The following is a 23,362-nucleotide window of genomic DNA, read 5'->3' on the forward strand; positions in this document are numbered from 1 at the left end:
TAAACACGCACAGAAGTAACTTACATAACAAGTACTGGCAGTGGGGGAACTAGATTCCTCAGGAAACAGCATATGCAAAGACCTAGTGGCATGGAAAGAACCCAAGCTTGGCACACTCAACCCATCACCTTGGAGGGTAAAGTGGGTGGGATCTAATTGGGCAGGACTGGGCTAGACACCAGGGAAGACAGGAAACAGGATGAAGTGACAGGAGCTCGCAGACAGATCCTGCATTCACTCCTCTGTCCTTCAGACTCTGAGCAGGAGGTGGCGGTGAGGCAGGCTGTGAGGCAGGCGGTGAGGCAGGCGGGGCTCAAGTAGAAGCATGGGAAAGGGCCCAAGTGGAACCTCGAGGTGAGGCAGGGGGAGAGCAAGAGAACCACAGGAAAACAAAACTTGATTCTTCCTTTGGATGAGGACAGCTTCCCCTGCAAACCAGCAGCCCCCAGGCAGCCTCAGATGGGCTCCTGAGCCACCCCCTTCCCTGGCCAGTTGAAGGAAACTGGGGTCATCACATTCAGAGTGGAGAAGACTCAAAAAGGGACAAGGCAGACAGCACAGAGCCAGGTCATGGTGGGTGGAGGCAAATTGGGAACCAGAGAGGGTGGGGGTGTAGAGCTCACAGGAGCTGGTTTTTGGCAGTGTTTCTGGTATGTCCCTGTAGAGGGCCAGTCATCTTGAAGGACAAGCCCAGAGGGGCATATGGGTGAATAGGTTCTGTGAGTGGAAGCCAGGGACTGTGCGCAGCTGTGGCGTGAAGCCAGGCATAGAATTCTGCCCTTTCTCCTCAAAGATGCAAGGAAAAGGGAAAGCATACGGTGATTGTCATGGTCCCCTTGTCAAATAATTATTGCCACAAACTGTGTTCAGGGACACACTGCTCCTCAGTGTCCTCTCTGACCAGGAACACAGAAGCACTTTCAGGGGATGGTGTGTGTGTGTGTGGTGGCGGGGACGAGGAGGACTCCAGTGGGAGAGAAGAGTGTAAGAATTGCAAGGACTTTGTTTCTGGGACATTGGCAAGGCCGACTTCATTGTGGCGCCCGTGCATGTGCATGTGTACTCCAGAACTGGGGTATGTAGATCTAGGGCTTGGAGGGGGTGGACAGAGTGATAGGTCAGGACTCACTGAAGGGTAGAGAGCCAGGAAGTAAGTCCTCTGTCAAATTCAGAGGGAATCTGGAAGAGAGGCTTCATCATACTGTTTATTTTAGGGGTTGGGTGGAGGAGGCAAAAGGAAGGCAAGGGACATCCTAATAATCGTACTAAGGGGATGGCTGCGTGTGAGCTTCTTACCTCTAGGCCTTTCTGGTTCAGTCACCCTTTCTCTGGCAGCACCAGCCTGAGCCCCGAGACCTCTCATGAAGGTGGGCTTCACAGATTCCTCCACCCTATCAGGAGGGAATGGATTTTAGGAGGACAGCCACAGCACCTTTAGGCCATTAGTTTCCAGGGTGGCCGGAGGGCAGGAGGAAGAGAGCGATGTGGGGGCTATAGGGGACTCTGGCAACTAAGGCTTTACAGAGCAGAAAGAGCAGACCAGAGGCTTCTCAAAACCACTAGGACTTGGCACTTTCAACTCTTTACCCCTTGCCAAGAATTTGAGGTCCTTAAGGGTTGACTGTGAGGGGCAGCTAGGGTGTAGGGGGTGGGAATGTTTCCTAGAGGAGGTCCTTAGGCAGTGGGGTCCTCAAGCACCTTTTTTCCACCTCAGCCTTTCTCCACCCCCACACCCCCGTCCTCCCCAGTGCATGTCATCCTTTGGGAACAGTGTAAATTTGCCATTTAGCAAATAACAGCCCATCTGGGTGGCTAGTATACGGCGCACAGAAACATGTCACCTATTGTCTTCTCTGACCCTTGCTACAATCCTGTGAGCTATTAAATCAATATAAATGTTTTGACAGAAGAAGAGACCAACGCTCAGAGAAAGCACTTTTTTTTAAGCACTTTTGCCTTGGGTCACATGGTTAGTGCCTCTACTAAGGGGATTGGTAGTCCAGTATCTGCTGAGCTTCCGCTGTGTTCCAGGCAGTGCTTGGACCCTAGGTGCATTATGTCCTTTAAATCTCACAGCAGCCCCACATTATCACCTTTCACAGATGAGAAACACGAGGTTCAGAGAGATCAAGCAACATGCTCAAGCTTCCACAGTGACAGAGGGGGCTCTCAAATCTTAACTCCAAGTCTAGTGCTCATACCATGGTGCTGGCAGAAGTGCCTTAGCTGCACTGGATGGGGAAGGCACCTGAGGTGGGTTCTGGCTGCTCTGGAGAAGGTGGGGACAAGGTGTGCTCTTGCTCTTGTCCAGGCCACGTTGGAAACGATGGTGTGACTTGGCAAAGATGGAGGAGCCTCTCCCCTACAAGGCCCTGGGGAGGAGGTGGGGATGTGGAGAGGACAGAGCAACCTTCTTTGGGGCAAGTTTGGGTTCAGAGATCACCCTGAGGGGCGGGGCACAAGGGAAGTGTCTGAGGGAGAGGGAAAAGAGAGGTCCCAAGTCTGAAAGGTTGGGAAGAGAAAGGGAGGAGGGAGAACAGGCCGGCCCCACTAGCCATGCCCAGCAGGGACTCTTTTCTGTTCCCTGGGCCACAAAGAAGCAGGTGGAACCTTCCACAGATACCTGGGCCAATCAGGTGGCCCTCGTACCTGCCAGGGAAGTGGGCCAGGGTGGGGTGGGGCTACATGTCAGGGAGGATATTAAATGAGCTTCTAGCTCATTTGCATGTCCTGATTAACCACAAAGTGCGCCCCAGAGGAAGAATTAAGCTGTCTGATTTTTCTCTGCTTACGTCCACTATCTCCTCCCCATACACACTGCTTCCCTCTCCCTACACCTTCCTGTATACTTAGGCCCTAGGCATTCGCATTCACCTCTTCCCTCCACTTCAGTAAAATACAGCCTCTGTCATTGCCGTGGCAGGTGTCCGGGGGAAGGGAAAAGTAAGTCTCCATCGGACAGTCAGCATGCCGTTTATGATCCACGCAGGACCAGGGATAATATGGGAGGACAGATTTTGCTCTCATTCCTCTTGATTTGGCTTTGGAACAGATATGGACAATTAGTGGGATCGTCTGAAAAGCACAAGATTGCAAGTCAGTTGGAACTGATTCAATCTCAGTTCCACTACTATGTGACCTTGGACAAGTTGCTTAACTTCTCTGAGCCTGTCCACGTAAAACAAGAGCAACTGCTTTCAGTGTGTAGTGAGAAGGAAATAACAGAGGTGAAGGTGCTGGCACTTGTAAATCATGTTGGCAGCAAGTGTTGCTTCCTAATTTTTTGTTCTGGCCCAAGTTGAAATAAGTTTTCAGTCCCCCAAGTCTCTTCTGACTAACCAATGGTTCAAAGTCTGCTTATTTTCCACTGCATCCGTTTGAGAGCAGGAGTTGGGTCCTTTTCATTGCTCTGTTCTTAGTTTCTATAACAACACCTGGTGCTGGGAGGTGTTCATAAAGTTCTGTTCAATTTATCCGAACCACTGTGACCAGTCCACGAAACAGGTGAGTTATAGGTGAATGTCCAAGAAGTACCTTGGTTTCCCATAGACTCATTCCAGACTTGGAGCTGGTGTCATCTTGAATAATATGCTAGATGGCTTCTCCACCAGCCAGCAACCCACGACTTCCTCCTCTCGTGATTCAGTAGGTGGAATCTTCACATGCAGTTTCTTTGTGCACGCGCGCAGGCACACACACCACCAACACACACACCACCACCACCTCCACCACCACCTCCACCATCTCCACCTTCAAAGGCAGTCAGAGCCAACGTTCCCTCACTCGAAACTGAATGTTAGTATTCTCTGGGAAGACACAAAGGATTTGCAATGGCTGGCTCCACCAGAGTGGGCTTGCTCGGTTGGCAAACTCCAGGTAGAGAGGTAGCAAGAAAAGGACAGGGGTTTTGGAGCCAGATAACCCAACCCTTTGTTCAAATCTCTGTCCTTTCCTTTGCTAGCAGCCTAATCTGGGCAGTTTACATGCCCCCTAATAACCTCCATAGATGTGTCTGGAGAACAATGCCTTCTAGGGTCCTTCTGAGTTTGAAAGATGTGCACACTACTTGACAGTGAGTGCTCAACAAAACCCAAAAACATGAGCGCCTTCCTCCCTCCTGTAGCTCCGCCACCAAAAATGAAACATCTTACCATTTGACCGCGTAGGATTTGAGGGTGACCCTAACCACCGCGGCTGCGCCCCCATAATCCCATCTTGAGCTCTGCCCCTGTCTCCACTCTCCCCAGGGATCCAGGAAGCAAGCAGAGGAGACTTTTCTTACTATTTTGCCTCTCCAACTGGCTATTAATGCTTTGAGGGTGGGAAGGAATCCTGCCTCTAATTGCAGCTGTCACACCCCATCAGGCTGAGGGACAATCAGTGGGAGGCAGAGAGGGGCAGTGGGAGGGTGTGCCCTCCTGGCTTTGTCGGCCCAAAAGAAGATCCACATTGTCTTTTCCCATCCAGTGGGTGTTTCCTGCTGGAGTGGGAGGGACAGTGGCTTCCCAGGGCGGTCCTAGGGGGTCCCTGGATCGCTAGGCGGCCCTCCTGGGCCATGTGCCCAGAGTGGCTTTAGAGAAGCCGGAGCTGAGCTGCTGCCTGGCCCTTCCCCCTCCATCCCGGCTGCCTCTAGGTGAGGAGGGAACAGGAGGCCTGGGACTGCTGTGTCTAGTGGGGAGGAAACCACGGAATGGAGCTAGGAATTTTAAAATCAAGTGGCTATTTCTTCTGGGTTCACCTTTACCTCACTGGTGAATTGACTGTTCTCTGACCCAGGTGGGAGTTAAGTGCAGGAGACAGGGGGTTGTGGGGTATGGGGCGCTAAGAATTGGGTTTTTTTTTGTTTTGTTTTTTGTTTTAGACAGAGTCTTGCTCTGTCAGCCAGGCTGGAGTGCAGTGGCACGATCTCGGCTCACTGCAACCTCCCTCTCCCGGGCTCAAGCAATTCTCCTGCCTCAGCCTCCCAAGTAGCTGGGTTTACAGGCGTGTGCCACCACGCCTGGCTAATTTTTATATATTTTTTTTAGTAGAGACGGGGTTTTACCATGTTGGCCAGGCTGGTCATGAACTCCTGACCTCAGGTAATCTGCCTGCCTTGGCCTCCCAAAGAGCTGGGATTACAGGTGTGAGCCACAGTGCCCGGCCTGCGCAGCGCTAAGAACTGTTGGGGAGGAGTGTTGGTAACTCCAGGGTCCAGCTTCTACTCTGCAGTCAGGCCTAGGCTGTTCTGCCTCCTGGCTGCAGTTGTTCCTGGACATGTAGCATATCTAGGCTTGTTTCCTTCTCTGGAAAATGGGATCATGCCTGTCTGCCTCGCTCACTTTCAAATGAGACCATGGAGATGAAAAGGCATTCAAACGGCCCAATGCTATGTCAACATCCTTCCTCCCCTGTGCATGGGGGAGACGCGGGGAGTGTCTAGGGCTTCCCCGGCTGCTCCTTGCACACTGTACTCCTTATTCAGCTCATTTTCTCAGGGTCCAGGTATGGACTGAAACCTCAAAGGCAGGAAGGGCTGGCGGGTTGGGTTTTGCCTCACTGCTGCTCCAGTCCCAGGAGGCCTGGGGTTCAGTCCCTGTGCCTGGAGCAATGTCTTGCCAAAGAAGCTGACAGAAGGTTGGGAGAGCCATAGACAGGTCTTTATTTGGGGGCCTATCTGGGGAACCTGATGCTCCAGGGCTCTTTTCCACACAGAATGTTCAACGGAGGTCTTCGGGGGCAGTGGAGATGTCAGAGGGATTTTCTGAACTCCTCCTCTGCCCTCACCTACCATCACCTCCAGCCCCAAAGTGAGTGCGTGCATGCCAGACAGACAGACAGACAGACACACACACACACACACACACACGCACAGCTCGCTCTCCAGCTACTCTTACCTCCTCCACCAGCCAGCCCCCAAGACAGCCTCTCCCAACCACATTCCCTTCAGTCCTGAGCCAAGAACTCTGGCTTCTCCCTGCTTTCTGGGGGAAAGGAACTTGGAGTTGGGCTTTCGAGAGCCATACCGCGCCCCCCTCCCTCCTCCCTAGGGGCCCGGGTCCAGCACTGGGACCTGGCCCTTTCAGGTTCAGTCAACTTTCTGTCTCTAGCATTCAGACCCAAACAGCTGTGTTAATATCAAATCCTGAGGGTGAGGGCTCCAGGGCCTTGGGGCAGCTTGTGGGGGGATTCTCCCCTCGCCTGTGCTCCCCGGTGCCTGGGAAGGGGAAATGTCCAGAGCCCTTGGAAAGGCTCCGCTTCTTGACCTTCTGTGAGCGGCCGGTTCGGGGCTCAGGGACCATGGGTGTCACCCAGCCTGGTTTCTCCTTCAGCAGCCGGTCACGGTCAGGCCGCACACTACGCAAGAACTTCTTAAAGATGTTTGCTGTCAGGGCAAACCTGCGGCCCAGCTCCTGGGGCTGGCCTTTCTCTCCTTTGGGTTCACGTGCCCCCCCAATCTCACCCTTCTCCCCGCCCTTCTCCAGTTCTGGCAAGTCTAGCCAATTGCCCACCAGGTCTGCAAAAACGTTGTCCCCTAACACCAGAGGCTGTCGATTCCGGCCCCGGGACATCAACGTGGAGGTCCAGTCATCCGGTTCCACTCGCTCTGGCCCCTGCTGAGCACAGCTTTGATGCGGCTGTGTCCTGGGCAAGGGGGCTAAATCCCTTCCACAGACACTCCTATGGGATGGAAACTTGGTGCTGCTGCCAAGAGAAGGTTGACTGGAGGGGGAACAGACTGTGGGCCTGGCAGGACCTCTGCCACCCTCCCAACAAGGGTGCTCACGCTGGGTCCTGGGACCTTCAGGGCTGCCTGGCACAGGACCCCCTCCAGAGATCTCCAGCTGTTCCAGTGCTGTCTGCACCTGGAGGAGCTTCAGTTCTTGCAGTGCACCCATCATGCAGTTCATCTGATCCTGTAAGCCATCACCCACCTCCTTCATGGACATCTGCAGGGGAGAGAGAAAGCATGGGGCCTATGAGCCACAATGGGCAGCAGTGCCTCTCCCAGACCTGAACTTAGGTCCCCCACGCAAACATACACTTCCAGGGTCATCCAGCCTGCCACCAGCTCCATCTCTCTATAGGCTAGTGCAGTGCAGAGCAGTGCTGGGTAAAGGAAATAATAATGGTAGCTAACTAGCTAAGGCAGGCACTGTCCTGAGAAGGCTCCCCCCACCCCATACACACACACACACACACACACACACACACACACACACACACAGAGAGACACACACACAGACATTTCATCTCCCCAACTACCCTATGAGGTAGTGACTATTACTGTTCCCATTTAACAGGTAATTTGCCCCAGATAAGATAGTAAGAGGTGGGGCTGAGATCAGCCTGAAGTGCACAAAGCTATAGTGGCCATCCTCATCCTTTTTTGAGTCTGAGCCCTCTTCCTCCCTGGGCCTCCCTGAAATGATGATAGTGATGATGGTGGAAAAAACAATATGAGAATCTGCTTTGTAACAGGAATTGTGCTAAGGGCTCTACGTGCTTCATCTCATTTCATCTTTATATAGACCCTATGAGGTTGCTATTTTCTCATTTTAACATGAGTAAGCTGGAAGGGGTGAAGTAACTTCTGTAACGTCACACAGCTCATAGAGCTAGGACTCAAACACAGTACTGTCCCACTCCAGATGCTGTAGTCCTAACTACCAAATGCAGGTTGAGCATCCCTACTCCAAAAATCTGAAAGTCAAAATGCTCCAAAATCCAAAGCTTTTTGAGCCACAACGTGACCAAAAGTGGAAAATTCTACCCTGACCTCATGCGACAAGCGGAAGCCAAAACACAGTCAAAATTCTTTTATGCACAAAATTATTTAAAATATTGTATAAAATTACCTTTGGGTTGTTTGTATAAGATGTATATGAAACATAAATTTCATGTTTAGACTTGGGTCCCATCCCTAAGATATCTTCTTATACATCCCTAAGATATCTTATTGTATATATACAAATATTCCAAAATCCAAAACACTTCTGGCCCTAAGCATTTCAGATAAGGAATGCCCAAACCTCCTGTACTACCTCGAGACTCGAGATGGCTGGGCAGTGGGCAGTGGAGCTAGGCATTTTTTTTGTTTTTGTTTTTGTTTTTTTTTTTTTAGACAGGGTCTTGCTGTTTGCCGGGCTGGAGCACAGTGGTGGCTATTCTCAGACACAATCATAGTGGACGGCAGCCTCTAACTCCTGGCCTCAAGCAGTCCTCTGGCCTCAGCCTCCTGAGTAGCTGGGACCACAGGTGTGTGCTACCTGCACCCAGAGCTGGACTTTAAGGCTACTCTGTCCTCTACAGGACAGTGAAGAAGGGCTGAAAAGGGCATTAGTGGTTAAGGAAGAGCCCAGATTCCCCAAGAGAAAGGGTAGGCCTGGGGTTTCCTGCAATTGCTGTTCATATCTGACCGGTCAGGAGGGAGACAAGGAGGCCAGGAAACTCCTGTTTGCTGAAAACCCAGCGCTTCTCAGCCTGCCTCTCCCTCCCAAACACCTGTCCTCTCTCAGCTGTTCTCAGACTTGGCTTCAACACTCTTCCTGCCTTCTCAGCCCAGTTGGCTCTGCTGCCCTGGCCAAGCCAGAGTGGGATGCTGGGGGCCAATTCTCCCAGCCCCTTTGTGGGTGTCTAAGGCCTGAGTCCCGGCTGCCAGCTGGAAGGGGCTGAGAGATTGACTTGGGTGAGGGCCGAATTTGGAGGCTGCAGTGGGAAGGGGCGGGGGGGTTGTGTCTGATAACATTCACAAGGTTCCCAGTTCCTGGGCCCAAGCTGCCTTGGTCCTGCCAGCTCCCTCCCCAGCTCCTGATCAAGTTACCAACAGCAAACCTCATATGCGGGGACCATCTGTTTCTTAAGCCCTCCAGAGACCCGCGGGATCATCTTACCTCCCAGGCTTGTCTTAATGCACAGGGCTAAACCCAGAAGGTGGAGGGATCGGAAGGGCAGGCACAGAGGCTATGCAGGGCTGGGCTGCAGCTGACCCTCTCAGGCTTCTGGGTCAAATCCTCCCCTGCCAACCCTGGCCCTGAGGGGGATGGGAGATTCCCGCCAGGCTCTCAATGAGCCAGCAGAAGCAGCACTAAAGGACAGTGGAGGACTGACTGCCCTTGAGGGCAAGGAGGCCTTTGCTGGGGCGTGGAGATCGCCCAAGCTCTGTGCACTTTCCCCAAGACAGGCAAGAAGAAATGGTTGTTCCAGGCCCTGACAGCCCTGGGATTTGCCAGAGTTTTCACCAGTTGTATGGTGGGCGTGGCAGGAGCAGCAAGAGACACGGAGCCTGTGGGACAGATGCACATGTTGTTGACAGCCCCTCTCTCTGGCCTCTTTGCTTCTACTCTACTGACCCCTTCCTTTTGGAAGCACTCAGCTACAGCTGCTAAGACCTAGAGCAGAGTCAGAGGAGACTCTAAGCCCCAGACCAAACTCAGTGCCTCCCTTGCAAACTGCTTCTCCCTCAGACTTCCCTATTCTCCCCCTTCCTCCAATGCCACTTTCCTTGTCTTCCCTACCTAGAGCCTCGTCATTTTTGGCTTCTCCGTTCAACTACCCCTGCTCCTGCCCCACTTACTCATGTTGGATTTTTCCTCCCATAAATGTCGCGTATCTTTCATTCCATCCTCAGGAATGCTGCAGAAGCCTCCTAGACGGCTTCCGAACTGCCAGACACGTGAGCACTTGATCAGTCTTCCCAGCACACACCTCCTGTCATCTCCGTGGCTCTCCAATGCCCAGACTCAAATCCAAACTATTTGGTCCTGCAGTCAAGATCCTCCAGGACAGAATTCCAACTTTCAGTTCCAGGAATATCCCTACTCCCTGAGATGTAGCCCCCATGCTCCTGTTAGAAATCTTCTGTGATATTTAATATGCTCTTCCCTGTAGTCCTGCCACTTATGCACTCACCTCATGTCCTCTGTGCATTTAAATGCTCAGTCCCTTGGGAAATATGTATTGAGTATCTACTCCTTGAGGACAGGGGCTGAGATCTATACATCAGTATGTCACCCCAGAACCTCGCTAGCACCTGGCACTTGCTACATACCCATAAAACACATATTGAATACCACTGACCACCCCAGACCACCCTCCAGGCTGCTTGCTACCCTCAGAAAGTAACTCACTACACAGGGAGAAAGAGGCAGGGCTGCTTCCCAAGGTTTCGTTTCACCCAGAGGCAAGGAGTCCAAACTGGCAGGCTTCCTTCCAGAAGGCTAAACCCAGCCCAGGTCGGAGGTAGAGGGAGGAATGAAATGACCCCATTCAATCTCTTCCAGTGTGGAAAAATCCAGAAGAAATAATGCTGACATTTTGCACACTTTTCCAGTGAGAATGAATGTGTGGGTATGCATGAATTCAAGCTGCCCATAAAACAGAGGCCCTGTGTAAGTAAGCAAGTGCTGAAACTGCACCCATCTGCAAAATAATATTCTGCATTGGTTAAGAACTTGGGTTCTAAAGACAATGGAACAAAGTTCAAATCTCAGCTCTGCCATTAGCAGCTGTGTGACCTGGGCAAGTTATTTACATTCTGTTTTTCAATTTCTCCATACTTTTTTTTTTTTTTTTTGGAGACAGAGTCTCGCTCTGTTGCCCAGGCTGGAGTATAATGGCATGATCTCGGCTCACCACAACCTCCGCCTCCTGGGTTCAAGCAATCCTCCCACCTCAGCCTCCCAAGTAGCTGGGACTACAGGCACAGGCCAGCATGCCCAGTTAACTTTTTTGTATTTTTTGTAGAGACGGGGTTTCACCATGTTGCCTAGGCTGGTCTCGAACTCCTGGACTCAAGCCATCCTCCCACATCAGCCTCCCAAAGTGCTCGGCTAACAGGCGTAAGCTGCCGCGCCCAGCCAAATTTCTCCACTCTTTGAAATGGGAATAACAGTTCCTGCCTCATACAGCTATTGTGCAGATTAGGTGAGGTAACGTGTATCTCTGCATGAAACCAAGAAAGCATTAGGTGAATTTAAGACTTCCCATGTACTTTCACAACATTTCTTCCCTGGTGAAACTCAGCACATCGTAATGACAGGATTCCATTCCTTATATCTGGTCTAATCAAGGAGAAGCACAAGGAGAAGTTCCTGTTTTTTCCCTCCTCACTCCTGCCCCGTGCAGGGGATGGGGAGGGAAGGAAGGGAAGTCTTGGCACCCTCCTGCCCACTCCCAGCCACGCTCAGTCAGCCCAGCCACATCCAGGGTGCCGACACTGAAGGGCGAGAAGGCAGCTGGGAGAGGGATGAGAAGCGAAGGAGGAGTTGTGGGAACCTGGGAGGGCCAGGGCAGTGGTGGGCAGGAGTGTTAGCTGGTTCTTGACTAAGAGAGGAGCCAGCAAAACAGCCTTTCCAGACTGACCCCAGGGGATGCCATCACCCAAGGAGGAAGAGTCGGAGGCCGAGCTTGGGATATGCCTTCTTCTTCCAGAGCTTGGGATCCTCTCAGGTCCCTGGGATTCCCTTGCCTCAGGACCAAAAGGGGAAAAAACGGGGGCAGTGAGGGAGGTAGAGGAAAGGAGAGGGGCCAGCTCAGATAGACAAAATCTCGAGCAGACATGAGTAGCTCTAAACCCATCTCCAGGCTGCAGGGTGCAGAGTTCCTCCGGAGCCTCTTACTGTCTTGGAGCCTCAGGTTCTTCCTCAGAACAGGCACCAAATCATACCCGACTTGCTCTCAGGGGTCAGCTGAGAGAATTCACAAGAAGGTCGACCTGGTCCTGATTAGTCTGAGCAAGAGCCACCTCCTTTCGACCCACCCCTAGTCTCTCTCTCTCTCTCTCTCACACACACACACACACATACACACACACAGAACTAACCTGCTCCACCATCAAAGGTAAAACCCTTAATAACCATATTCCAATGAAGATTGTGGGAATCCCTTCTGTGAAAAGCCAGGAAAGGTCTTCTCACCCGCTCGTTGCCTCCACACCACCCCACAGTCCCTCTCCCACCCTCAGCGTCTCTGGAAGTCTGCATGTCAAACTTCAGTCTCCGTGGCTGCAGTTTAAACCAGCCCCTGGGTTCCTCACTGTATTAGAGCTGTAGTGCCACAGGCGCCCTCCTGGTGTTTGTGAAGGGCCCCACACTCATCTGGAGACCTGACTTACTCAGCCACGTGACATTGGGCAAAATCGCCCACCTTTTGTGCCCGAGGTTCTCAATCTCAGATGACAACTCCTGGTGTCAGCACTAGCCCTTTCCTCTGCACGGCCTGATCCCCACGGCTAAACTCTAAGGAGCTGGCCAGGTAGGTGGAGTTATCCCCATGTAATGGATTAGGTAACCAGGGGCTGGGAGGTCCATCTTCTCCCTCAGTGTTTCCCAGCATTCCTCCCCAGACCTCCTTCATGATTTTCACCATGTCTACATAGGACCTCGTCTCCATGAACACATCTCCTATCTGTTTATGTAAATAGTGTACTTGTGAGGGAACTTGTGTGAAGTGTTTACACTTGCCATAGACAGATGGCACCTATCAACACACATCTTAAACTGAAAGCTTTCCTGGAGTATTGCCTCCATCATCCTGAGCACCACCAGTGGTCCCTGGGGTCCTGAGGCTTATTAGTGAGACGGCTGGGACCCCAAGGCTGGCTTTCATACTCCAGGCCAACGAGCTTTCCATGTCATCATAACCCCTGACCTCTTAGCCTCCTGGGATTGTTGTGAGAAGAAACCAGGGCAGCCAGCAGGAAGTGCAAAGGGCAGTTACCACCAGATGTGGAGGAAGAACGTGAAGTCATCCTTTTGAGGGACTCCGAGGCCTCCCTTTCACTGAGTCATCTGAAGAGGGAAGAGGAACTGCCTGCCTGGGGCTGGAGGGGAAGATGCGGTTGGGAACCAGACCCCACCATCCTGGACTTGCAGCCCTGAGCCCCACAGAGGTTGTGTGGGGTCAGCTGGCCATGGACAGCACCCTCCCCCTGGGCCCTCTTGGGGCCCTTTGTGGTAAGGGAGGAGCAGGGATGGGAAAATGTGACGCCAGCATCCTCGGCTCCCTTCCCAATCCCTCCCCTGGGCCCCGACTGATCCTGCAGCTGTGCCCTCCTTCCATCCATCTCACGCCCTCTCCCAGCTCAGCCAGAATCCTTTGATACAGGCTCCAGCTTTGCCCATGAGCCTGGCTGTGTGCCCTGCCTCACTTCCCCCACTCCATTACTCACAAGATCCCCACAAAGTTCCTTTCAGCCCCTGGGGAAGCTAGGAGGAGGCTGAGGGCCGGAAATGGGAAAAGCCCTGCTTTTGCCAAGTGGCCCATTCTCCAGCTCAGTGAATAGGGACCTTCACAGCCCCTCACACTTGGCTGGAACTCTCAACAGGAAGGTAAAGTGGAAACTGTGCCAAGAGCTGGAGGAGGGAGGAGGGTAAAGAAAGGAGGAAGTGAGGGCTGTGAAATGGATGGGCCCACTTTCCCAACGGAACCATCTATTGGGGTCACATGCTTAGGCAAGGGGCAGACAGATGGAGAGGGGATTCCAATGCTGCCTCTTCTCGGAGATTGCCTCTTAGTCTACGCAAGCCCTCTTCCCTCTGACCACCTTTAACTTCTCTCCGTTGCAGTCAATCAACTTCCTCGAACATCCAAGGGACCTCAAGAAGTTACCTTCTTTTTTTTCCTTTCTGGTTCAGGCCTTCAGTGTCTCTTGCCTGACTCTTGTAATAACCTTCTAACTCATCCTCCTGCCTCAATTTCCTCCCTCCCTCCACCTCCACCTCTACCCCATATCACCTTCTGGATCCCAGGGCTGCTCTCCAATGCATACAGAAAAGGCCAGACTCTTTAGTATGATATCCAGAGTGTGTCTACGACAGCTCTTTCAGCACTGTTGCCCACTCTTTCTCTGCATTTTACCCTATGCTCTAGGCAAACTCCAGCTGGTCTTCAGACATCCCCACCACTTCAGCTTCTGTACGTTTTGCTCATGTTGTTTCACTATCTGCCTGGATTGCTCTTCTGCTGTGCGTGTCCCTATTTATCCCTCAAAGTCTAGTTCAAATGCTACCTCTTCCACGACATGAAGCTTTCTCCAATCTCCCAGCTGGAGTTTACTTCCCTCTCTCAGAGCACTGAACCTGTGCTTGTTATCTAGCACAACTCCTCTATTTCTGCCCCAGAGGTCTGCATACATGTACTGGTTGAGAACATAAGCTCTGCAATCAGACTGATGGGGTTTGAATCCTGGCTCCTCCACTTACCAGCTCTATGACTTTGGCCAAGTGACTTAACCTTCCCATGTCTTTATTGACTCATTCATAAAATGAGAAGAACGAAAGTACAACTTCTTAGTGTTGTTTTGGCAATTAAATGACATCATAAATTATATGTCTGGCATATCAATGTTAACATCAATTAATATCATTATTATATCTTCTATTAAACTGTGTATTCCCTGAAGACAGGATCTGTGTCTGTTTGTAACAATAGTGCCAGTGCCCAGTAAATGCCCTAAACACAGTATGAACTCAATAACATGTTCTATGTATGAATGACTGTTATGCAAAACAGTCTGATCAAACCATCATCAACAGTTTACCAAGTGCCTACGAGGCGACACATCTGACACTGTGCTATGTGCGAAAGACAAACAGTTGGTAAGGCACTTATATTGTCATTTAATCTTCACAGTAGCCGTATAGAGTAGGTATTTTAAAACCCCCATTTTAGAGATGAGAAAACCAAGGCACAATGAGGTTAAGTAGTATGTTAAGGATTTGAAATGAAGTTGGCCTGACCCCAAATCTTATACTCTGCATTCTTCCCATTGACCACTTTGCCTAATTAGTCACATAGTCATCTTTCCCCAGCGTTAAACATCAAGGAAGAGGCATTATGAGATCCTTTGCAAAAGTTTTTCTGCCTCAGGAGATTTGCCTTTTTGCCCCAAGATCTGAAGGCTGTTCCTACTGTATCTTCTCCAGATCTCCTATTTTTCTTCTCCTTATTTTGCCTTTAGACCCTGGTCCTTACCCATTTGCCAGAACCCCCTGAACTTGTGGCCACTAAAAGCTAGAGAACTGCTTCCCCATGCCTCAGCTAGGACAGACATTCCCAGAGATGGCCTCCTGCAACCTCTCCCTCCTCCAGGAAGCCTTCCCGGCCTGGCTGTACTTCATGAGCTCTGATCACTCAGCCTTTACGCATTCTATTTGTTCTACACTGATCTGAACTCACGAGGGATGCCCTGTGAGCATCGTACATCTGCCTCCTCTGTGTGCCTATGTCTACCCCACTTATTGGCAGCCCACAAGGGAGCTGTGTGTACGGAACAGCTGGTCCCAAGGCCTGTGTTCAGGCAGGGCCCCTCTTTGGTGGCTGGAGGGAGAAAAGAGATGTGTTCCCTGCTGAGCTGTTGCAGCCCCAACCCCTCATTCTAATGAAGAAGTATGTCAGCTGCTGCTACTTCTCCTGCCACATTTCATCCTTGAAACCCGATCCCCTTCCCTTTCCAGGCAGAAGGAAAGGGCCAGCTCTCTACTTATCAACTAATTGAGTCAGGATCCCCAAACCCTCAGCCTTCTCCCAGCGCTCACCTGTTACAATGAAATTTTCTGCTTCAGGGAATTGGGAAGTTCCACTACTTTGGTTTTCAGAAACACACTCTTCTTGCCTAGATTTTCTGGGCCAAGGACAGGGGTAGAATGCAGGAGGGGAGCATAAAACACCCTTGACAAAGATAATTTCACAACCTGTTAATGTTTTGTTTCCCAGCAGGTTTATCCCACAGTGTCTGCAGAATGTGTGATTCTTGAAAGAAATTTACTGAAATAAATGAATATAGAACTTGACCAGTATTACAGGAGGCCATGCCTGTGTAAACACGAACTAAGGGCAGAGCCAGGCAACACAATGTCTTCCCGGATGGCAAGGGAGATCCTGCCTGGGATGAGCCATCTGCAGTGCAAAAGCTCCCTAGCTCATGACAGAAACCAACTGTATTCCTTTCCCACCCCATTGCAGACCTAGGGTATTAAGTCAACACCCTTCTATCCCAGCCACAAGCAAGCTGCACTGAATTCAATCCCTACTGTCCCTGGGCAAGGCAGCCAAAGGGCTAACCCTGGACTAACTCAGCTCTGCTTTCCCCTTTGCTACTAAGGCACTGAGATTTGGCCCAACTACCTAAGCACTGAACTGAGGTGTCAGGGAGTGAGTGACATTCTACTAGCTCTGTCTGTCCTTCTGCTCTGTCTCGTCTCTGAGCAGGCTGGCATTGGGGAGGGGGGCGGAGCACCATGGGGGGTAGTGCAGAGCTCTCCCATCTGAGTGTCATTCTGGGATCCAGGCCAGGCATTCGGCTTCCTCTCCAAGAGAGTCAAAGGCTGAAGCTGCTCAGACAAAGGGCCAAATGAAAGCTAATGGGGCGCTCAGTGACTTCAGCCTCTCCCTTTCCTCCTCCCAGGCATTGGGGGCTCAAGTCCTTGGCAAGAGAGGGTGCAAATCAAGATGTGAAGCTCAGCTCAGTGCAGATTCCCATTTGCCTTTTTTATTCTCCTGGCACCCGTAGTCTCTGTCTTCCTCCCCTCACCACCTCCCACCTAGACTGCTATAAAAATTGCAAATCAGTAGGATTTAAAAATTCGAGCCCATGCCAGGAACACCCACAAACCCTCCATTAAGGCAGATCCTGAGGTGGGTGGTGGAGTCCCCAGTTCGAAGCACAAAAAGGAGGATTCTATTAGATTCTTTTCTCTGCATGGGTGTTGGACCTCGGACATTATCTGTGATGACCTTGAGCTTTCTGTCTGGTACTGCACACATAAATGGAAAAAAATGAGAATTGTGTACGTGTGGGGTGGGGCCAGCCATCCCAATCTGGCATGAGAAGCATGTGCAAACGACTAAGGGAAGGGGCATGGCGTAAGTTCAGAAGAAAAGCAATGAATACTCCTGTCTCTCAAGAAGTATCTCTCTGAGTCACTGACTTTTGCATCTAAGTGTCACCACAGAAAGGGCTCCAGGAGGGAGGACTAGAAAGAGAAATGATGGTTGATGTGAGCAGGCCAACCCTGGAGTAGGACTGACAGGAAGAGTGGCAGGGTTACTTGGTCAGGAAACATCAGTGAGAACACCTGCAGTTTCAAACTCTGCCCCCTACCCCCAGAGCTGGCCCCTAACACACTGCCAAGTTCCTTCCCAAGCAGGAAGAGTGTAGCCTTTGCAGGCAGCAGTGGGAAACGCTGTCACAGAATCCGGAGAGCCATAAGCTGGCCCTTTCTAGATCCAGGTCTGCTGTTGTGTGGCCTGGGTGCCCCTGGCTCTGTAAAGTAAGAAGAAAGAGGAGAGCCGAAAAGTGAGACTGAGAAGAGTCGACTCCAAGAGAGACAAACTAAAAGAGACAAAAACAGAGGAGGGCAAAGACACAACAGAGCCTAGTGGAACGAGAGATGGGCAAAGCAGAGATGGGGCTGTATGTGCATAACATTTTCCTGAATTCCGGTGGGTGAAGGAATAAGAAAGGTGGCAGGTGGCGTGGGGGCGGGGGCAGTAGTATACGAAGCCAGTGAGAATCAACCTGGCTCTCCCTAACATAGCTTTAGCGGACACCACTCCCCCGACTTCGGTGATTTCCACCCTCCTCCCCAGACTGAGCTACCTCTCCCCCTCCCTGCACCCCGGGGCCTCCGAACGCTCCCTGCGCACTCCCCAAGCCCAGACCTGACATCTGGCTGGGCCTCGGCAGCTCCCGCTCGCAATTTGCCAGGCAGAGCCCCTCCTCCAGCGCAGGGCCCTCCCCCGCCTTTCCAGCTGCCAGCCCCCTCCCGGCTGGCAGACAAGCCCAGGCAGACAGCCGGCCAAGCCTGCCCCCGCAGCCGCGCCAGCTCTGCCAAGCCCGGCAGAGCTGGGGGCCCAGGGTGGTACCGGCTCCCCTCGAGCGAGCAGTCCCGCTGACCTCGTGCCCGGGCAGGGATCAGGCCCCAGCACCCTCCTCCTCCCCGCGCTCCAGGCCGCCCCGCGCAGCCCCGCACCCAGGCGCCCGCGTCCCGCTCCCCCGGCCTTCGCTCCCGCGCTTTCCGCGTCGGCGGCGCGGGGGCCCCCACTACGTCCGTGTGCCTGGCCGTCTCTGGGCGCGCCCTATCGTCTCTCTGGGATTCTCTGTGTCACATTTCAGCCTGGCTGGCTTACTCTCTCTTTCTCTCTGTCACTTGTTCTTGTCTCATCACAAATCTTTGCTCAAAGTTTCTTCGTGGCCCCCTTTCCTGAGGACAAGCCCTGCCCTCTGCCTGCGGGCCCCCGTCCTCTCCTCTCTTCCCTGGCCCTCCTCCGCCCTGCTTACGTCCCGGCTCCCCGGGGGCCGGGGCGGGGACCAGGTGCCCGTCGGGGCGGAGCAGCCCTCCCTGCCCCGGCGCCAGCTTCGCTCTTACCAGCTCCTGTTTGAGGCGACGGAGATAGCAGTCCATTTCCCTGCTCTCCATCGTCATGCGCCCATTTGTCGGGTTCGGTTCAAACAGAGTACCTGGGTGGGACCCCGGCCCCACTGGAAACTGCGCTCCGGGCCGGCTCCCCGCCCCTGCGCCCGTAGCGCTCGCAGCGCGGAGCTGAGCCTGCGCTACGAGCCCGGGACTTAGAGCCGCTTCCCCCGCAGCTAGCCGCGCGCGGTCGGTGCTGGGGGCGGAGGGAAAAGTGGGACAGCCAATGAGAATTCAGGGGGGCTGTCTTCAGCCAATAGGCAGGGCGGCCGGGGGGCCGGGCTGGGCGGCCGAGGCGGACCCTACCGCAGTGTTTGCACAGGACCGGGGAGCAGCCACTGGGGCTGGCGGGGACACACCTGGTCCCGGCCAGCGCGGCGGAGGGCATCGTGACTCCAGGCCGTACCGCGGCCCCCAACGAAGCACGTGACCCTCGTGTGGTCATAAAGGGAGAGCACAGCTTTACGGGGAGGGACCAGGTAGCGGTCTCAGTAACAGGCAGAGTGCCATAGTGTCAGTCCCTTTTCCCAAACTCCGATCAGGAAGGAAACACCCCCACCCACTCCGTTCCCATCCCCAGAAGTCCCTCAGAAGCTCTTTTCTCCCAGAAGACGACCCTGGGAAGGTGGCTCCCGCCTCACTCCTAGAGTGAAATCCTCGCAGCTCTGCCCTCGCGGGCGGAGCGGAGACGCCGCCGCTTGTCTGGTTCACGCCTGTCACACAAAGCCGCCGAGGGTCGGCTGCGCCCCTGGCAAGGCTGTAGGGCTGGGGATATTGAGTATGACAGGCGAGGTCCCTGCTTTCAAGAGCTTACATGGGGGAGAAGGGGAGGCGAGATAAACAGGTAAACACACACACACACACACACACACACACACACACACGGTAAGCACGGTAATTTCAGACAACGATTTTTATGAAAACATGAAACGGGGTAAGGGGGTGGGGCTGCTTTCCCTGGGGCCTTCAGTGGGGTGGGCAGGGAACAAGCCTTTCTCTCCCCAGGGCTCGGCGTCAGTCAACCTAGCTGACGCTCTGGCCTTTGGCGAAGAGCTCTAAGGCCGGGATGCTCCGATGTTATTCAAAAAGAGCCGTGCGAGCGCCAGCCAGGCCCTGGAGGATGGAGTTGCGGCCAATGGGCTCGATAGGCCGATGGGCTCCGCAGACGGGTGGGGGTGCTCCTCCCAGCCCAGCCCTGGACGCCGGGCTCTGCGCCCGCCAGCGCTGCTCCCTCCCAGCGCGGAGACGCCGCGCCCGGCCGGGCCAGCCGGGGACGGTGGCGGAGAGCACGGAGAGTAATTAGGCAATTAGCGACGTGTTGTTAAAAGGTAATTAACGGGGAAAAGTTTGCCCCAGGCAGGATTTGAGGTCTCTGAGTGGGACAACTGTAAGAACAGAGAAGGCACGAACGGTGCCGGCGCCGCGATCCGTCCGTCCGTGGCAGCCAAAAGTGCCAGATATGCTAACTATTGAAAGATGCGCGGGTAGCTCACGCCTGTAATCCCAGCACTTTGAGAGGCCGAGGCGGGTGGATCACTTGAGGTCAGGAGTTCGAGACCAGCCTGACCAACATGGTGAAACCCTGTCTCCACTAAAAATACAAAATTAGCTGGGCGTGGTGGCCTATGCCTGTAATCCCAGCTACTCGGCAGGCTGAGGCAGGAGAATCGCGTGAAAGCGGGAAGCGGAGGTTGCAGTGAGCCGAGATTGGGCCATTGCACTCTAGCCTGGGCAACAAGAGAGAAACTCCGTCTAAAAAAAAAAAAAAAAAAAAAAAAAAATGGGGGAGAGGAGGAGGAGAGAGATAGATACAGAGAGAAACAGAGACATGGCGCGGGGAGGGAGGAGGGACAGAGATGGAGGGGAAGAGAGAGAGGGTGAGAGAGAGAAACAGAGAGAATTAATCTTTAGAAGACTTTGCAGAGTCCAGCTGAATGGCCTCCACTTAACAACCCCAGGTCCTCAATTATACAATAGCCCTTGCCCACACCTTTCAGCCTAGCCCCAAGTGTCCCTTTGGGCGAAGCTGGGGCAGCTATAGCCAACGGATAGAGAAAAGAAAAAAGAGGCACAATATGGGCTGAACTTGGTCGGTGACCGCTGGCCAAGCCCAGGCAACTCTGGTCCTACCAGTCTGAGCAGCATTGGCCCTCCTGCCTTTTCTGCAGCTGTGGGCAGAAATTCTCCAAGAGATCCCTTTCTATGGGACCCACCAGATGTTCAGAGTGAGAGCTGCCCCCAAGGACACAGCTGTGGTTTTCAGTCCAGCTGAAGAAGTTCTGTAGTTGAATGCTATGGGACTGGGATAGAAAGGACCCAGCATTGACATATAGTCCACAGAGGGGGTCTTCAATGGGGAGAAACACCACAAAAGTGTTCCCCAGCTTGAAGGGCCTTGCTTTGCTCCATCTCCAGTCTCCAGCACGGTAGTCAGATGTAAGAAACTCTGAGTAAACGTTTGTGGATCTGTGGCTGAAATCGTGTTTTTGTTTTGTTTTTGTTTTTTGAGATAGCCTCACTCCTAGGCTCGAGTGCAGTGGTGTGATCTTGGCTCACTGCAACCTCTGCCTCCCAGGTTCAAGCGATTTTCGTGCCTCAGCCTCCTGAGTAGCTGGGATTACAGGCGCGTGCCATCACGCCTGGCTAATTTTTGTATTTTTAGTAGAGACGGGGTTTCACCATGTTGGCCAGGCTGGTCTCAAACTCCTGAACTCAGGTGATCCGCCTGCCTCAGCCTCCCAAAGTGCTTGGATTACAGGCATGAGCCACCGTGCCCGGCCTGGTGAAATAGTCTTTAGGGTCAAGCTTAAGCCCCAGTTTTCTCCTTCTCTGAGACTTCATGGGCTGGAATCCACTTGGAAGTTGGGAGGCTAAGGTTGAAAATCCAAAAGAAGTGGGCTGATCTCTTGGCAAGAACCTAGGACTGGGTGGTTAGGTCTTCTGTGCTGCTGACAACAGAGTATGACCTTGCACAAATGCTTTCCTTTTACTGGCCATCAGTTTCCCCTGCTTATGGGTTTAAACCTTTGTGAGTCTAACACTTTATAACACTTTATACTCCTTACAAAACTCTCTTCTGGGCTGGGCGCAGTGACTCATGCCTGTAATCCCAGGACTTTGGGAGGCCGAGGTGGGCAGATCACGAGGTCAGGAGTTTGAGACCAGCCTGGCTAATATGGTGAAACCCTGTCTCTACTAAAAATACACAAATTAGCCTGGTGTGGTGGCAGGCGTCTGTAATCCCAGCTACTCAAGAGGCTGAGGCAGGAGAATTGCCTGAACCTGGGAGGCGGAGGTTTCAGTGAGCCGAAATCGCGCCACTGCACTCTAGCCTGGGCGACAAAGCGAGACTCTGTCTCAAAAAAACAACTCTCTTCTGAAAACTAACTGTGAAGTAGTCAGGAGCAGGGGAATGTTTACCCCATCTTACAGATGAAGAATGTATTGTTAGCAAAGCCAGCTCACGTTCCATCCATTTTCAGGTAGAGAGAGATAGCAAGAAAACAAATTGATAATCATAATACCAGTGCAGAGCTCAAAAGAGAAGTTTTAGACAAGTCTGAGGTGGTATCACTGTGTGGTTCCCACAAGACTTTGGAGGACAATTACTGTCTAACTCTGAAGTCCTTTCATGGTGCTGGGCCATTGCAACTTACCTATTCCCTTGCTTCTGAGAAGGCCAACGTTACCCCAGGAGTGTGTGTGTGTTGGCGGGGGGTCTCTCTCTGGCCTTGTTTCTGAAGAGGTAACTCTCATCTGGGCAGAGCAGGCAGGTGGCAAAAGTAGGAAAAATAGCTGCCTTCTGCTTTTTCTTTTTAAAAAAGGGTTTAAGTGATAGAGAATAAAGCCTGTTGCCATGGTTATATAAACATGGATAAATATTTCTGGGCTGAGGATGGGGGCTGGGGGACATGATTCATTTTTGCTGAAGAGGAATCAGATGGCTCAGCCTCCTCCCTTCCACCCACCCCCCTCTGAAACTCAGCCTAGAGGAAGGATGAGGTTATCTCATTCGAAAATAAATAATAAAGAAATCAAAGGTCTTGAGATTGGTTGTGAACACACCTTCTTAACGCTGTTCAGAGCTGGGGTGGAACCCTCAGAAGGTACGTAGCCATTTGCCCTCCAGTGGTCGGTACTTTACCTGACAGAAAGGGTGCAGCTCCTGGAAACTGTGTCCAGTGCTGTCAACTCTTGGGACTTGTCTGCCTAACCTAGCTAGGGAGGGTGGCCCCCTTTGTCCCACTGCCAGAGCCTGAAGCTCCTGGCACCTGTCAATGCACTCAAATGAAGAGGCAGAACCAGTTGTGTCCCAAGGGAGCTCAGATCCTACATTAAATAATGGAAACACCATCATTCTCCTGGCTCCAGATCCTATGGCACCCACCTGGAGGTCCCTATCCACCAGGCCCTAGCCAGCTCTGGAAGACATACCCAAGTGAGGCAGTGTCCAGCTTCTCACCTCCACTGGAAACAGGAGAGCTGGACAGCACATCCTGGTGCAAGGAGAGAGATATGTGGTCACATACCAGTCTGGAAACCTCATCATAACATCACCCTTCCAAGGGCAGGGACCCTATCCCCAGTGCCCTCATTCCTTGCCCCCGATTGTGGCTGCCAACAACTATTATCCCAATCCCATCACCCACCACAGGCTGCCTGATCATCAACAGGAAAGGCTGACCCTAGAGATAAACACATGCTGTTGGAATGTGTTCAGATATCACTGCGGAACTGTTTCTCTCTAGGGAGAGGACCTTGCCTGACAGGCTGGCCCAGAGGTGCTGAGCAGAGACTGTGTACGTGTCTGTGTGGGAACACATTGGGATGGCAGGGGAGGAACTGGACTGAGGCCCAGCTATTCTTGAAAGAATCCAACTCCTAGCTTTCATGACATCTTCCTTTGTCCACCTTAGACAGAGGACTGGCCTCCTCTGACCCTTATAATTCCAATACCAGGAGGGACA

At 52.6% G+C, this 23,362-nt stretch overlaps 1 protein-coding gene across 2 annotated transcripts; it reads right to left on the minus strand.

The window, feature by feature from the left end:
• Positions 1–1,923: 1,923 nt before the first annotated feature.
• INKA2 (inka box actin regulator 2) lies at positions 1,924–18,588 on the minus strand. Of its 2 annotated transcripts, XM_063625667.1 has the most exons (3): positions 18,351–18,575; positions 15,519–15,604; positions 1,924–6,929 (listed from the first exon to the last, which is right to left on the minus strand). In XM_063625667.1, exon 3 carries the CDS (start codon positions 6,927–6,929, stop codon positions 6,093–6,095), a length of 837 nt encoding a protein of 278 aa, XP_063481737.1. In that variant the 5' UTR covers positions 15,519–15,604; positions 18,351–18,575; the 3' UTR covers positions 1,924–6,092. The 2 variants fall into 2 exon arrangements, with proteins under 2 accessions (XP_063481737.1, XP_063481736.1); XM_063625666.1 differs by lacking the exon at positions 15,519–15,604 and having other exon boundaries at positions 18,351–18,588.
• Between the last annotated feature and the right edge of the window lie 4,774 nt (positions 18,589–23,362).

The sequence above is a fragment of the Symphalangus syndactylus genome, chromosome 12 (assembly GCF_028878055.3).
Source record: "Symphalangus syndactylus isolate Jambi chromosome 12, NHGRI_mSymSyn1-v2.1_pri, whole genome shotgun sequence".
Taxonomy (NCBI): Eukaryota; Metazoa; Chordata; class Mammalia; order Primates; family Hylobatidae; genus Symphalangus; species Symphalangus syndactylus.